The sequence below is a fragment of the Seriola aureovittata genome, chromosome 6, assembly GCF_021018895.1.
Source record: "Seriola aureovittata isolate HTS-2021-v1 ecotype China chromosome 6, ASM2101889v1, whole genome shotgun sequence".
In the NCBI taxonomy this organism is placed as follows: domain Eukaryota; kingdom Metazoa; phylum Chordata; class Actinopteri; order Carangiformes; family Carangidae; genus Seriola; species Seriola aureovittata.
In genome coordinates this window covers 9049069-9061582 of record NC_079369.1, presented here as the reverse complement: position 1 = coordinate 9061582, position 12514 = coordinate 9049069, and the positions used below count along the sequence as shown (strand labels likewise).

At 42.2% G+C, this 12514-nt stretch overlaps 1 protein-coding gene across 2 annotated transcripts; it reads left to right on the top strand.

Annotated features, from left to right (window-relative positions):
* Positions 1-4798: 4798 nt before the first annotated feature.
* Positions 4799-8838, top strand: org (oogenesis-related gene). 2 transcript variants are annotated; one of them, XM_056379028.1, is made up of 6 exons: positions 4799-5025; positions 5165-5236; positions 5318-5537; positions 6021-6178; positions 6416-6523; positions 8784-8838. In XM_056379028.1, the coding sequence occupies exons 1-6, from the start codon at positions 4969-4971 to the stop codon at positions 8799-8801; spliced, it is 633 nt and encodes a 210-aa protein (XP_056235003.1). In that variant the 5' UTR covers positions 4799-4968; the 3' UTR covers positions 8802-8838. The 2 variants fall into 2 exon arrangements, with proteins under 2 accessions (XP_056235003.1, XP_056235002.1); XM_056379027.1 differs by lacking the exon at positions 8784-8838 and adding an exon at positions 6615-6741 and having other exon boundaries at positions 4801-5025.
* The last annotated feature ends 3676 nt before the right edge of the window (positions 8839-12514 follow it).

Genomic DNA, 12514 nt, shown 5'->3' with positions numbered 1-12514 from the left:
CGCGCGCTCGATGGCGAGGTCATCGTTGTCGGGTAGTTTGAGAGCTACTTTCAGTAATCTTGCTGTGAAATCGAGCATATTCTCACCACCCTCCGCGCCTTCTTTCACTCCGTAAATCCGCAGATTTGACCTCCTCGAACGGTTCTCAATGTCCTCACAGTGAGCTTCCAAACAACGTTGTTTCCGTATCATGTAGGTCAGCAGCCGGTCTGCTCGTGCACCGTTATCCTCCGTGTTACTCACTCTTTGCTCGGCCTCGTCCAGTCTTCTTTCACAGCCTCGTATCTGCTCCTTCACCCCTTTTAGTGAGTCTTCAATTTTGTCCAACCGCTCCGTCATGTCTTTTCTCATTCCTTTCATCTCTGCCAGAACTTCAGCCATCATGCTAGCAGCAACTGTTTTCTCGTTAGCTGCGGTAGTGCTAGCTTCCAGTGCGGTCGCTGTGCTGCTCGCAGTCTCAGTCTTGCGGCGGGTTCCTTGGCTCATTTTTAATGCTATGTCGGAAAAGACACACTTTACCTTCCTTCTTTTTCAAAAACCACCGTTAATTAGTTGTTAAATATGTGTTTTCAGTCCACGAGGACGGGAGCTCAGTTATCGAGCAGCCATCCGGTAGGGGGGCGGAGCGGGAACCTCAGTTGTATTTTTTTTTTTTTTTTAAACATATAGCTCCCGAACGGTCGAGCAGGTCCTTTTTCATAAAAAGTTGACGGTGTTTTTCTTTTATTTTTGTTTACAAAATGGCTAGTGCTACACGTTGTTAGCTAACCTGCACTTTCTTTTCATTTTACTTTTTTCAGACGTGTATGTGTGTGTGTGAGAGGAAAACCGGGACTGACTGTATTATTAATCCCTCTGCCAGGTACGGTTTGTGTGTTATTTTATGTTCATTTTGAAACTAATTGAACAGTCGGACCTCACTGTCCCCCTGACGTGTATGTGTGTGTGTGAGAGGAAAACCGGAACTGACTGTATTATTAATCCCTCTGCCAGGCCAGCCAATGTCCGAAATAAACGGCAAGTTGCCAACTGTGATGCTCGACTTCGTCTCTTAAACTACACAACGCAGAGAGAGTACAAAGCCGCTACATAAGCAACATTTTACTGCTGTAGCTCGTGGTTAATTACTTTATATACTGTTAGATAGTTCAGTCCAGAGGTCACCAGATAAATCTGAGGGGTGATGAGATGATTAACGGGAAAGACACTTTGTGAAATATTAAATAAATTTAAATTTGGGCCTCAAACAGTTACCTAAATGAAACCACCTGATTTAAGTTTATAGGGGAAACCACTGTGGTAGGACTCTATCAACTCACAGACATCAATGACATTTTAACAAATAATTTTTTTTTTAATGTAAAATGCTGATCACAAAAGTAACCAGTCAAATAAATTTAGCGGAGCAAAATGAACAATATTTCCCTGTGAAATGTGGTGAAGTATGAGTATAAAATAGCATGAAATGGAAATAATCAGTCAAATCCAAAGTATGAAGAAGCTTCTTTTGCTCTTCAATTTTCAGTCAATGTAGCAGGAGAGTGTAAAATGTTTTTTTCAGTTTTGGGAACAACAAATATCTAAGGTTTCTTCACTTCACATAAATTTGCAAGAGAAATAAACCCTCAGTTGACAGTTTATCAGGTACACCTTGCTAGAACTAACAAAACAGTCCTAATAAATCTTCCCCTCATGATTATTATAATGTTCAGATTATGTTGAAACTGTTTCAGAGAGGTGTTGACTCCACTGTATGATTATAATATTGTATTGTATTTTATTGTGTTGTACTGATATGGTATTTCTACTATTATATCATTGGGTGAGGGCCAGTATAAAAGTATACAGTTATATTCTGGGATGAAGCGTAGTAGACTGAAGAGAACTAATGCAACTTGCTCTCTTTTAATGGACGCTTTTGAGCAACTGAAATGTCAGTGAACTTGATAAAGGCGGAAAACCTTATTTAGCATTAATGTAAAATCAGAGAGGTCACACACATAAACAAACAACACAGTGAGTGATTATAAATTTAGATCACCTTAATCCATTCTTGTGTCCAGGGACTCACTCTTGTATTTCCCTCGCCCTCCACTTAAAACGGAGCGTTCTGCGTCATAATGATATTTACCCGCTACATTTCAGTGCGTGGGAGAGTTGAGAACACAGGCTTTAAGGATGCATTAGGTGACCATCATTAAGGGTCTCTCTACTGAACCGCTTCATATGCTAAGGAGTAAGGAAAATGGCTTGTTTTCTTGCATCAGCACACATTCATTGCTGCAGGACTCAGTTCAGGCTAACTGTGGAAACAGCAAAGACATCTTCAACAGTGGGAGTGAATAGGAGCCTGAGAGCGGCCTGAGAGGAACTGACATTTAAGATCATAAAAGTGGTGGAGGAATTCATTAACCTTAGACGCATGGCTGATGTGAGGTATTCACTCTGAACATTATGAGAATCTTAAAGGTGACCCTCCGTGCTCTTCAACACAAGAGTTTGATCTTGCTGCCGAGCAAACTGTTTTTGGTAGACAAGAAAAAGGAACTGTGAAATAAAGCTTGATTATGAAAGACTCACATAGAAACACACAATATTGTGGCTATTTGTTTATGTTTTATTTTTTGATGTGACAACTGGTATATTTTTCATAACTTTTTACAGCTTAGTCATACTGACAGTTTTGTCTACTGACATGAGACAAAAACACGTGTTTCATGAGAGGATTAATGGCAGTCAGCGCCTTATTAGATGAAAAAATGCATAATTTAAACTGTGCCATATTTTCACTCCTAATGGCAGGAGGTGAAATGTTTCCTTATAACTTGGTAGAAGCGGCGTTTAATCTTGCCATCTGTGTGTCTGGCTGCAGAGGCAGTTGACACTGTTGCACTGGTGGAGGAGGCAGAAGCTTTTATCTCTGCCTTTACTAATGTTCCTTTAGTCTGTGAATCAGTTGAGTCTTTGGACAGTCTCTTCTTGACTCCAGACAGGTGGGAGGAGTTGACTTTAATGTCTCCTGTCCTCGTTCCTGGAGCTCTCCTGGGACCGCATGCAGTCCCCTCGTCCTTGGTTAAGCGGCGTAGCCCGGCTTGGCAGAGAAGTGCCTCCTCGCTCGCCATCTGAGGGCTCTGACTCAAGGTGATGAAGCCGTATGGGGTGGTGACTTTGGTCAGGTGTGGCAGGGAGAGGGCGGCTCTGCTGGCGGGGTCCAGGCAGTGCTGGGCCTCAGTGTAGGAGCATGGGTAGGACCCCTCCCTTTGGAGGAGACACCTCCTCTGCGTTAAAGGGTCTGAAACACTCCGCTCAGCTCTGCGCTCTGACAGAGCCAAACTGAAGCCTGAGCATGATGTGGCTGATGAGAGGGTGGAGCAGATCGGAGAGACTGATACAGATGACTCCTGCTGTGTCCTAGAACTCCCCAAGCCTTCCTCTGACTCCTCACCATCTTCCTCTGTCTCCTTGTCCAGTGATCTTAAGCTATTCTGCACAGACAGACTTGGTATAGTGAACTGTGGGATGCTGTTGGGTGTTAGGATGTTCGGAAAAATGTTCTCCCGGCTTGTCTGGGAGTCTGATCCCAGAGAACAACCAAAGGACTTTGCACTGCTGGTAGCCCACAAGAGCGCACGGATCCCTGCGCTGCTGTGCCTGCGTTCTGTGGAGAAATCATCCGAAGCTTCGGTTCTGCTGCAAATAGCTCCAATGCTGAAAGTCCGTGTGACTGTGCTCTTATACATGTCTGACTGTCTTCCACTCTCTTTGCACACAGGCTCGGCTGTAGATTGGCAAGAGGATTGATGACAGGCAGCTTTTATACATCTATACTGACCGCATTTTGTCCTCCACCAAATGCATCAACAGATACGTAAATGTGACGAAAGCCAGTGCCGGAAACGTTTACCAATTAGGGAGCTTCTCAAGTATGGAAGCATAATCGTGTGGCCTCGCTCTTAAGTCTCTTCATATGCTAAAGAGCAGACAGAGCAGCAGCATCATCCTGCCTCCCAGAGCATCTGGTGGCTCCATGAGTGATGTATAGACTTGTACCAATTCTACTAATTTTTTTTAGAACTAATCAAGGAACCTTTCACAGTTAAATACTTTCTGCCTGTTTTTTTTCTGAGCAGTAGGGCCACAATTATTGACTATTTTCATTATCAGTTGATCTGCTGATTATTTTCTCGATCAATCAATTAAAATGTTTTGTCTATAGAATGTAAGAAAATAGTGTCCCATCACACTTTCCTAATGCCTAAGGTGATGTCCTGTAATGTATTAAGTATAGTATTAGATAGTTTTCATTTACTGTCACATACGGAAAAAGGTTGTTTTATTCTATATGAGTGAATACTGCTGCAAGATATATGTTCCTGAACAGAGTTATGTGCCAGTCATGATGTCTGAAATGCAAGGATACAGTTTAGGGCAATGATTGATAATCTGACCAAATAACCTTTAAATGAAAATAACTGTAATGTAAATCATCATTAAGTTCACTTGAGATGTCGCATTCATAATCATTCATTCAGTCATACATTATTAAAACAAGGATGTATACCATTTGAAAAGTAGGCCTATTTGTTTTATTGTTTTTTATTTTATTTGAATTCTGATCATTTTAAACCATATTATTATATGGTTATGTTGTATTCAATTTTTTTGTATCCACATGGCAGTAAATCACAAAATGTGCAGCTTATGATCATTTTTTGAACCTCTTTGTATAGAGCCATAGCCCAACCTGGTCACGTGACCACCCTCCTTGGTCTGTTGCAGATTAATTGGCGGGATTTGTTCATTGGTCCGCCCTGATTGCTACAGGTGCATCGCTTTGCATTGATTGGCTACACAGCAGTGAGTTCAGGGTACATTTCCCCGCGTCGAAACCCGCACTTACTGTAGTTCTTCAGTTCCTCCTCCTCGTTGCAGCCCGGCTGGTCCAGCAGGCTTTTGACCCGCAGCAGGATGACTTGTGAACCCCGCAGAGACACCATGGAGCAGGAGCAGGCAGAAAACACGGAGGTAAAGAGGGGCGGCAAACCAAAGTTATGTTGTTTTGTAGCCGTTCAGTTTACTCTAGCTGCTAGCGTCGACTTGTAGCAACATGAGAACATGTGTGCGGCTGTGGTAGTTCTCACCTGTCTGATGTCGTCACCTGTAGGACACAGTTGTGAGGAGAGACGGTGTGCTTCGCTCCATGCTGCGCGGCCTCTTCTGGCCATTTGGCATCGTGGTACGTGCAGCACCTAATGCAGATTTTGTATTTAGTCTCTTTAGCTGTACACCCGATTTTAACACCAGCTCTTGCTTACAGGTACGTGCATACCACGGGGTTTGGTGGGTCATGGGCTTCCGGCAGCCAAGGGAGATGACCATCGTTAGCCCCGCGGTTCCCAGTCCTGCACGCCAGAACCTCGCAGGCCGCAAGCGCCTGCGCCGGGTCACCCGCCTGCTTCTGTCCATCCTGCCCCGCTGGGTGCAGGGCGCCCTGGGCTACCCCGTGTCAAGCAACATTGGGCGCTCCCTCTCCCCAGGTAAAAATTACTATTTTTAATCGAGCTAACCCTTTTAACACTCTGTGGCAGGAAGTCTCTTGGTTTCTTCACCTGGGGCCTGTTAAAACCAGTGATGTAAGTTTTTGCACATAGATGTCATGACTTATACCTAACAACAATCAGCCACTCTGTGGTGTCACAATGGCTGAAATGAAACTTGACACTCAACACACTTGAGGTTATGTCCTTAGCAAGTATATAATTCCAGTTGTAGATTAGATTGATATAGATTATATTTTGCCAAGTGCAACAGTTTCACATTACTACTTTCTTGGTCCATGGGGTAATTGTGCAAAGTCTGTCAACTAGGGTTTTCCTACTTCACTTTATTTTTATAAAAAATCTGATTTACTATTTGATGGTTTGAAAGTCATGGAAACTTTTTCTACACAGATGTGGCAGAGAGGGAACATTTTTTTATTTTTTTTATTTTTTTTATTAAATGAGCTTGTTTCCCAACAGAAATCAGAGTCTCTCCCACTAAACCTTGCGGAAAGGGCAGCAAGAGAAAACAGGATGAGTTGGAGGATGAGGAGGAGGAAGAGGACCATCAGACCTGGGTGGAGGCACTCACTCAGGAGCTCGCTGACGAAGGCCCAGAGGAGGATCCTGACTACGAGGTTGGCGCTAGATCACAAATATGTACTACTCTTGGTTTAACATGTGAACTGAAATTGGTATGGAAATGTTCTAAACAGGATGACCATTCATGACTTGAGTATTTCTAAATCTGCATTTACATGTTCACTTTGTAGAAAACATAATGCCTAGACTCAAAAGTACAATTGTGCACATTTGATTTAACAAAATGGCTTCAAAGGAAACATCAGTCATCTTAATGTTGACAAATTTCTCAGCCCAGTTCTGTCGAGACGGAGAGTGAAGAGTACTGCTCACAAAATAATACGGAAAGTGATATTGAGGTCCAGGGGAAAGGTGTGGTCGTTATAGAAGACGTAAAAACGGTAAGACTATAGCAGATTCTTTTCTTTAAAGCATGTGGACAGTGATCACTGATCAGAATGATGCACTAACTTGACTTTTTAATGTTTGCAGGATATTGAGCCATCTGCTCCAGCTCAAGTCGCTTGTCCTCCTGTTTAATGTGTCATATTGACTGCTGGTTTCAGTGTTTGTTGTATGTTTATATATAACAATAAAACTTTGTCCTTTTTTGCCTTGACATAGCTGTGGTTTCCCACTAGATGACAGTAATGCTATTTGTATTTGGCAACAGAGCTTGAAATGAGGTGCAAGTGAAGTAGATGTGGTTAAATGCTGTCAGTCTGCATGGGGTTTCTTTGAATGCAGCTGGTATCGACAGTTGCTGTCAAGTGCAGCTTGTTCAATTAAAGTTTGTTAAAACATATTGGTTCAGGCTTTATTTGGTGCTCACCAGTACAACTATGCTTTCAGTGTCTACCTGATTGCCACTAAGAATCCAAATGGAAAATTAGGTTTTAACCAAATAAAGAATAGACAGCCACTTTTAAGATGACTGTCGGTTTCCTCCCCAAGATGCAAACTTGTCATACATTTAATCAAGAAGCTGAATTATCAGGGAAGCAAGTCATCATACTTAAACAAAAAGGATGCATGGTTTTCACAAGTCGGTGTTTGCCTGCATACATGCTTTTTACAGTCATAATGTCCAGTTTCATTAATGGTCTTAAGCTCTATTTCAGACCAAATAATGTGACAGAGCTGGAGTCCAGGCTTGTGGCCTCATTAATCCACAATGTGTGCTTACAACTCGTATCATTAAGTGTGTAATACCTCAGGCTTTACAGGAGGGATGCCTCTAATGTACATAAATCCTTGAGCTGGAAAACCCTTGAATGACTAAGACCTTCACATTTTCCCAGTATTGTCAGATTTCTTTGCCTGCTGTCCTAACAACCAGCTCATCTGGCAAGAATGTATACTTGGGCCTCAGAGGACATTACATTTTAATGTAATGGCATTTTAATAAAAACAGTTTAATCCAATACAATTATGCATCACTTCTGGCCATACAGGACCGTTTTATGGACAGCTTGGGGGGGTGGAGACACATTTGTAGCACAGGTCAGGGGTTGATGACTATTGAAGAACAATGTCTCGGTTTCCATTCCAAAAATGACTTTTCCACTCGGTTTAAGAAGGCCGCTGTTGTCACATGTGACTCATAATGGAATGAAACTGTTCAGTTATCTGCTCTTTTGTTGTTGGTGTTGACTTTAAGAGTGTCGCAGAGGATAAACCAGAGCTATTTCAGACTTTAAGCATGTGACTTTCAGTTTGACCTGAGTTCATCCAAGCAGAAAATGAGTGTTATCACAGAGCTCACATCCCACTGGCTCTCTGCTGCAGGTGAGGGGGGGAAGCTGCTGCCATGTGGCTCTCATATGACTGGTATCAGGAGAGGCTGTCGAGCATACTTTTGAGCCGCCCACGGAGTCATACCTCTTGCGTCCATCTGCACACATGCGGTTTCTCCGTTCACCGCTGAGTGTGAGCGGTTTGTGGGAGTAGGTGATCCTCTTGAAAATGACTGAACTAGTACTTGTCCTTGTCCAACAATCAGCACCCACTCTCCCACACTGTAGATGAGACACTACCGCTCGCTCCATTTTCCCATTGTCACTGATGTAGGAGAGCACATCATGGTTAGTGATGAATTAATGTTGGTCTTTTGTACTGCCAGTTTGTAATTTCCATGCACAAGGTTTTCTTTTTCTTCTTAAATCTGGTTCACATACAAGTTTTACACTGAGGGTTAAGTGTGACAGAGGCTGGAGGATGTATTTATCAGACTATTTTGTCGGAATCAGCATGTTATGTAAGAAAAGAAACTTCACCTATTTTATTCATAATTGTCAGTTTATTGTCACGAGGAGTACTCAGCCTGGGAAAACAGGTGCTTTTTCATTAATATCTCAAGCTTGTAACAAAACACAGCGCAATCCAAATCCAGCACCCCTGACATTTTCAACAAACACTCAACCTTAAAAGCTCTGTTAAGCTGTTTGTTTACTCGAGGGTTATTTTATTGTATGGTGTCTATATATTTAATGTTATAACATAATCTGATGACAGCACTTGGTTTAAAAGGGACAAAATCTAGTATAAATGGGGATTATTTTAGTTCGCAGCAACATCCAGCTGCCTTCAATTAATTCCTGAAAACACTTGAGGTTGTTTTGACAGTGAACTTTGCGACTTCCTTTTTTCTTTCCCTCTCAGATGTTTTTCACCTCCTGACGCTCGGGTGCAAAAAGGCAGCCGCCACCTTACTGAAGCAGCAGAGAAACACTGGTATGAATTAAACGCTTGATGTGTGTGTATGTATGTGTGTGTTTTTCTGGGAAGGGCAGCAGCGGCAGTGAGAGCTGGATACAGAACAGGAACTGATGGTCTCTGGGGGGTCTCATGGCTGTCTGAACGTTTGAAGGGTAGACTGCTCAGCGGAGGCAGCGATAGAGAGCATCGACCTCTATCTCTGGTGTTTGGAGCCAGCTGGAGACTGCTTTTAAACCAGAAGCTCTGTCTTTGCCTTTCAACTGCAAGGTGAAAACATGGCGTCTGGAAGGGGCTATACATTTCATGCACAGTCCCAGGTGGGCTATATAAACAAAAGGCAGCCTGCCTCATGCTGTGAATGCAGTGGTGGTCTTGTTGGTTTGTAGTGGATGGCTGCATGCAGAGTGATTTGTTGAGGTGATCAGTACAGATGCAGGGTGGTTATGTTGCAGCCAGCAGGTGCTTTCATATTATGTCACAGCTTTTTTATTTTTTTTTTATTGTTCTTTTAGCTGATTTATGTGAGCAGCTTTAGTGTTGATGCAGCACAGATTGTTATAAAACCTCTCTGACACGCACACACGCACCCAGGGGCTCGGCACTCTGCAGAGCCACAACTAGGACTTGGTGACATCGGCTTATTGTCACCTTGAATGAATGGCAGCAGGTGCCTGCTGCACCCCCCGCCCCCCCCAGTCTGACCTGCAGGCTATTATCTGCTGCATTACAATGTGACTCTGTAATGTCAGCCGACAAAAGTGCTCAAACTCACTCCCCTGCCTCTTACTTTTCCGCTGTAACCTTCTACGTCGCCCCTCTGCAGCCCCCTCAGCACAGTCACGCAGTGTGTTTCGCTTTACCTCGAGCCTAATGACTAGCTGTCCCCGTAGATTTCAAGAGCGTCCATCATCTTCAGAGAAGTAGAGCAGGAAAAGAGGCATGAAAAATGAAGCAGACAGACGCAGCCTTCAGTTAGTCATACACTTTGATGCAGAGGACAGTGAGGGCTCTCAAAAAGTTTCAGAGTGAAGAAAAACTACATGCAAGTCAGATTTTTGTGGAATCAATGTTAATCTAAGTGCTGTTGAGTGAATGGAGGATCAACTGTTGGTGGATGAGCATCTGTTACCTCAGGCCACTGTCTCTCAAAATCATGTCAAGCTTTAGGAACAAGACAGAATTGAGTAAATTTGTTTTAGAGATAATTTGACATGGCAACGTTTTTCATTTCCTTAATGTTGGTTTTATCCCCCTCAAATAGTTTTACATGATAATCTGATGCCCTGAACTATGACAGGCCAGCTTATCCCCAAAGTCCCCTGAGCTGCAGGCCAGCATCACCTCAGCTTCTTATCTGGATGAGTGTACTTTATGTCTCACCATGCTCCTTGATCAATCCAGCAGGATTTAAAGGCTTTGCTGCTATCTGTGATTGTGGTTGTCCTTGTCTGTCCAGGGGTCGGTAACACCTCTGACTCACAGCTGAGACAACCAGCAAATTGTGCAGGGCCCTCATAGTGTGTGAAGTCAGCCCCCGCTGATGCCGGTAAGCAAATCCATTCACACATTTGGGATGGTATTCTGAGCCGATGCCCAGAGAGCGGCGAGATACGGCATGCACACAGATAGGGAGAGTAGGTGAGAGAGCTCAGTGTGTATTATTGAAGTTCAGGAGCTCTATTTTATTCTATTTGTTTACACCAGCTGGAGGACTTCTGACTTTGAGAGGTCAAATGTCAAATATGTTAGCCACACCAAAAAGCTGTTTAACTGGTGTCAGATTAGGGACTGTAAGAGTCACAATATGGAATACAGTTGTGTTTTATTAACAAGGCAATTTGTGTTGTGATTAAAGTTTTAATATTTCTTACTTTTTAAATGGTCTTATTTGAAATGTGTAGCTTTTGACTTATTGTTGCCCTCTGGTGGAGGCGTGGCAGATTGTTTAGAAGATGAACTTTATTTATTTGAACGTGCCATGCAGAACTTGGGTAAAGTTTTAGCAAAGTGTGGTTCTGCTGTAACCTGGTTCCCATGTTTCTGATTTATTATTCAATGAGTGAAGTGAAACAAGATGGCGGTTCAGTTTCATTATCAGGCTGTTGGGTAAATGCTGTTGATTTTAGTTTGCATATGCAGATGTGGTCGGAAGCATGCACTTCTGGTTTAATGGCTGTTTTGGACAAACTTCATGTGAACTGTCTACCAGGACTGGAATTGTATAACAAATTGATATATAACAGAAATTGTGGATAGATATGCTGGTTTTTGTGTTTCTTCAAATAGGTGAATATTAAAATGTTTTGGTACCAGAATTAAGCATGTGACTTATAAGATAAATGTCATAAAAATGAAATTAAAATGGAAATTTGGACTACAGACTTTTAAATCTTGAAGCAGCTCTTTCACTTGAAGCAAACTAATCAGCTCGGATGACTCACATTCACTTGATCTGTTGCTGTCTTCATCATGAATACTGTGCAGCACTGTAAGATGTTGTGGATGAGAACGTCTGCCAAATGCTGCAGCTGTATAATTCTTAATATTTCAATCTATTCAACCCTTCAGACAGCAGAAGCCTCATTTCAAAAAGTAAAGGTTTTTTTGCTGCAGTTTTCACTCAGGAAATGTGTTCATTGTGTATTTTTGGTACAGGGACTGTGGGCGAGTTTCTCCACATTTTCGAGTACATGTGTTTTTGTCTTTAATTGAAATGTTTGTTGGCCAAACCTTTGTAATTTACATGAAATAATAAATGGTTCTACAGAAGCAGTCGCTGGTAGAAAAACTGTCAGTCAGACGTATAGAAGTATTAACATTAAAATAGATTTATCCAAGGTATGAATACAAATATTGATGCAGTAAACTGTGACAGGTAATTTAACAGTCTGAACATGTCATCATCCTGCAATATGATGTACTTTTAACTTTGAATGAGAAACACTTTCAAAGTCAAAGCTTGAAATGTTTAAATCTTCTATCCCAAGAAAAGAAAAAAAAAAAAAATCCAAGTGTCAGCACCTCAAAACTGTACTGACAGTAGGTTCAGCTCTTGAATAAAGACACTTTGACACTTTCCACCTTGTGTTATCTTCAGCTGCAGTAGAGATCGTGTCTGCATACGTGCTCCTCTCTTCTAAATTTCCATTCCCCCAGCAGCTTTTAATCCCAAACAATCACTTCACCAGCTCATTTTGCTGAATAACTCATTGTACTTTAAAGAGGAGAAAAAGAGAGAGAGAGAGAGGGAGATTTTAGCTGGAATGCTGTGTTTTTTTTCCCATTCATTTACATCCAGATGTTTTGTTCACAGGAAAAATGTATGTACAGACTAGAGTTGTTGGTTTGACAAAAACTGCTGCTCTAAAAGACGCTGGTCAGAGCAATTAATGAATTAATCATTTCATTTTATATGTGGGGCAGTGAAGTGAGTGCACCCTTTGTAACCATGTGCAATAGTTACAGTAGCAGTGTCTACAGTGTGACTGGTATCCCTCTCTCAACCCAGCACAGTCACAGTGCTGCCAGTCAACTGTTGCTTTTTTATTTTGGTTTCAAGAAATGGGTACAAGGGATTTATATTCCTCAAGTGATGATCGGAAGGCAGCTGTTTCCTCTTACTCTTACAACAGTGCATCCACCTGTTCACATATTGTGCGGACTGATGATTTTAA

What these genes read in the sequence shown, in the direction of transcription:
- org (XM_056379027.1), top strand. Translation starts at nt 4,969, where the DNA reads ATGACTTGTGAACCCCGCAGAGACACCATGGAGCAGGAGCAGGCAGAA. An exon ending in AGCAGGCAGAAAACACGGAG is followed by an intron (nt 5,026 to 5,164) that starts GTAAAGAGGGGC and finishes CGTCACCTGTAG; the next exon opens with GACACAGTTGTGAGGAGAGA. An exon ending in TTATAGAAGACGTAAAAACG is followed by an intron (nt 6,524 to 6,614) that starts GTAAGACTATAG and finishes TAATGTTTGCAG; the next exon opens with GATATTGAGCCATCTGCTCC.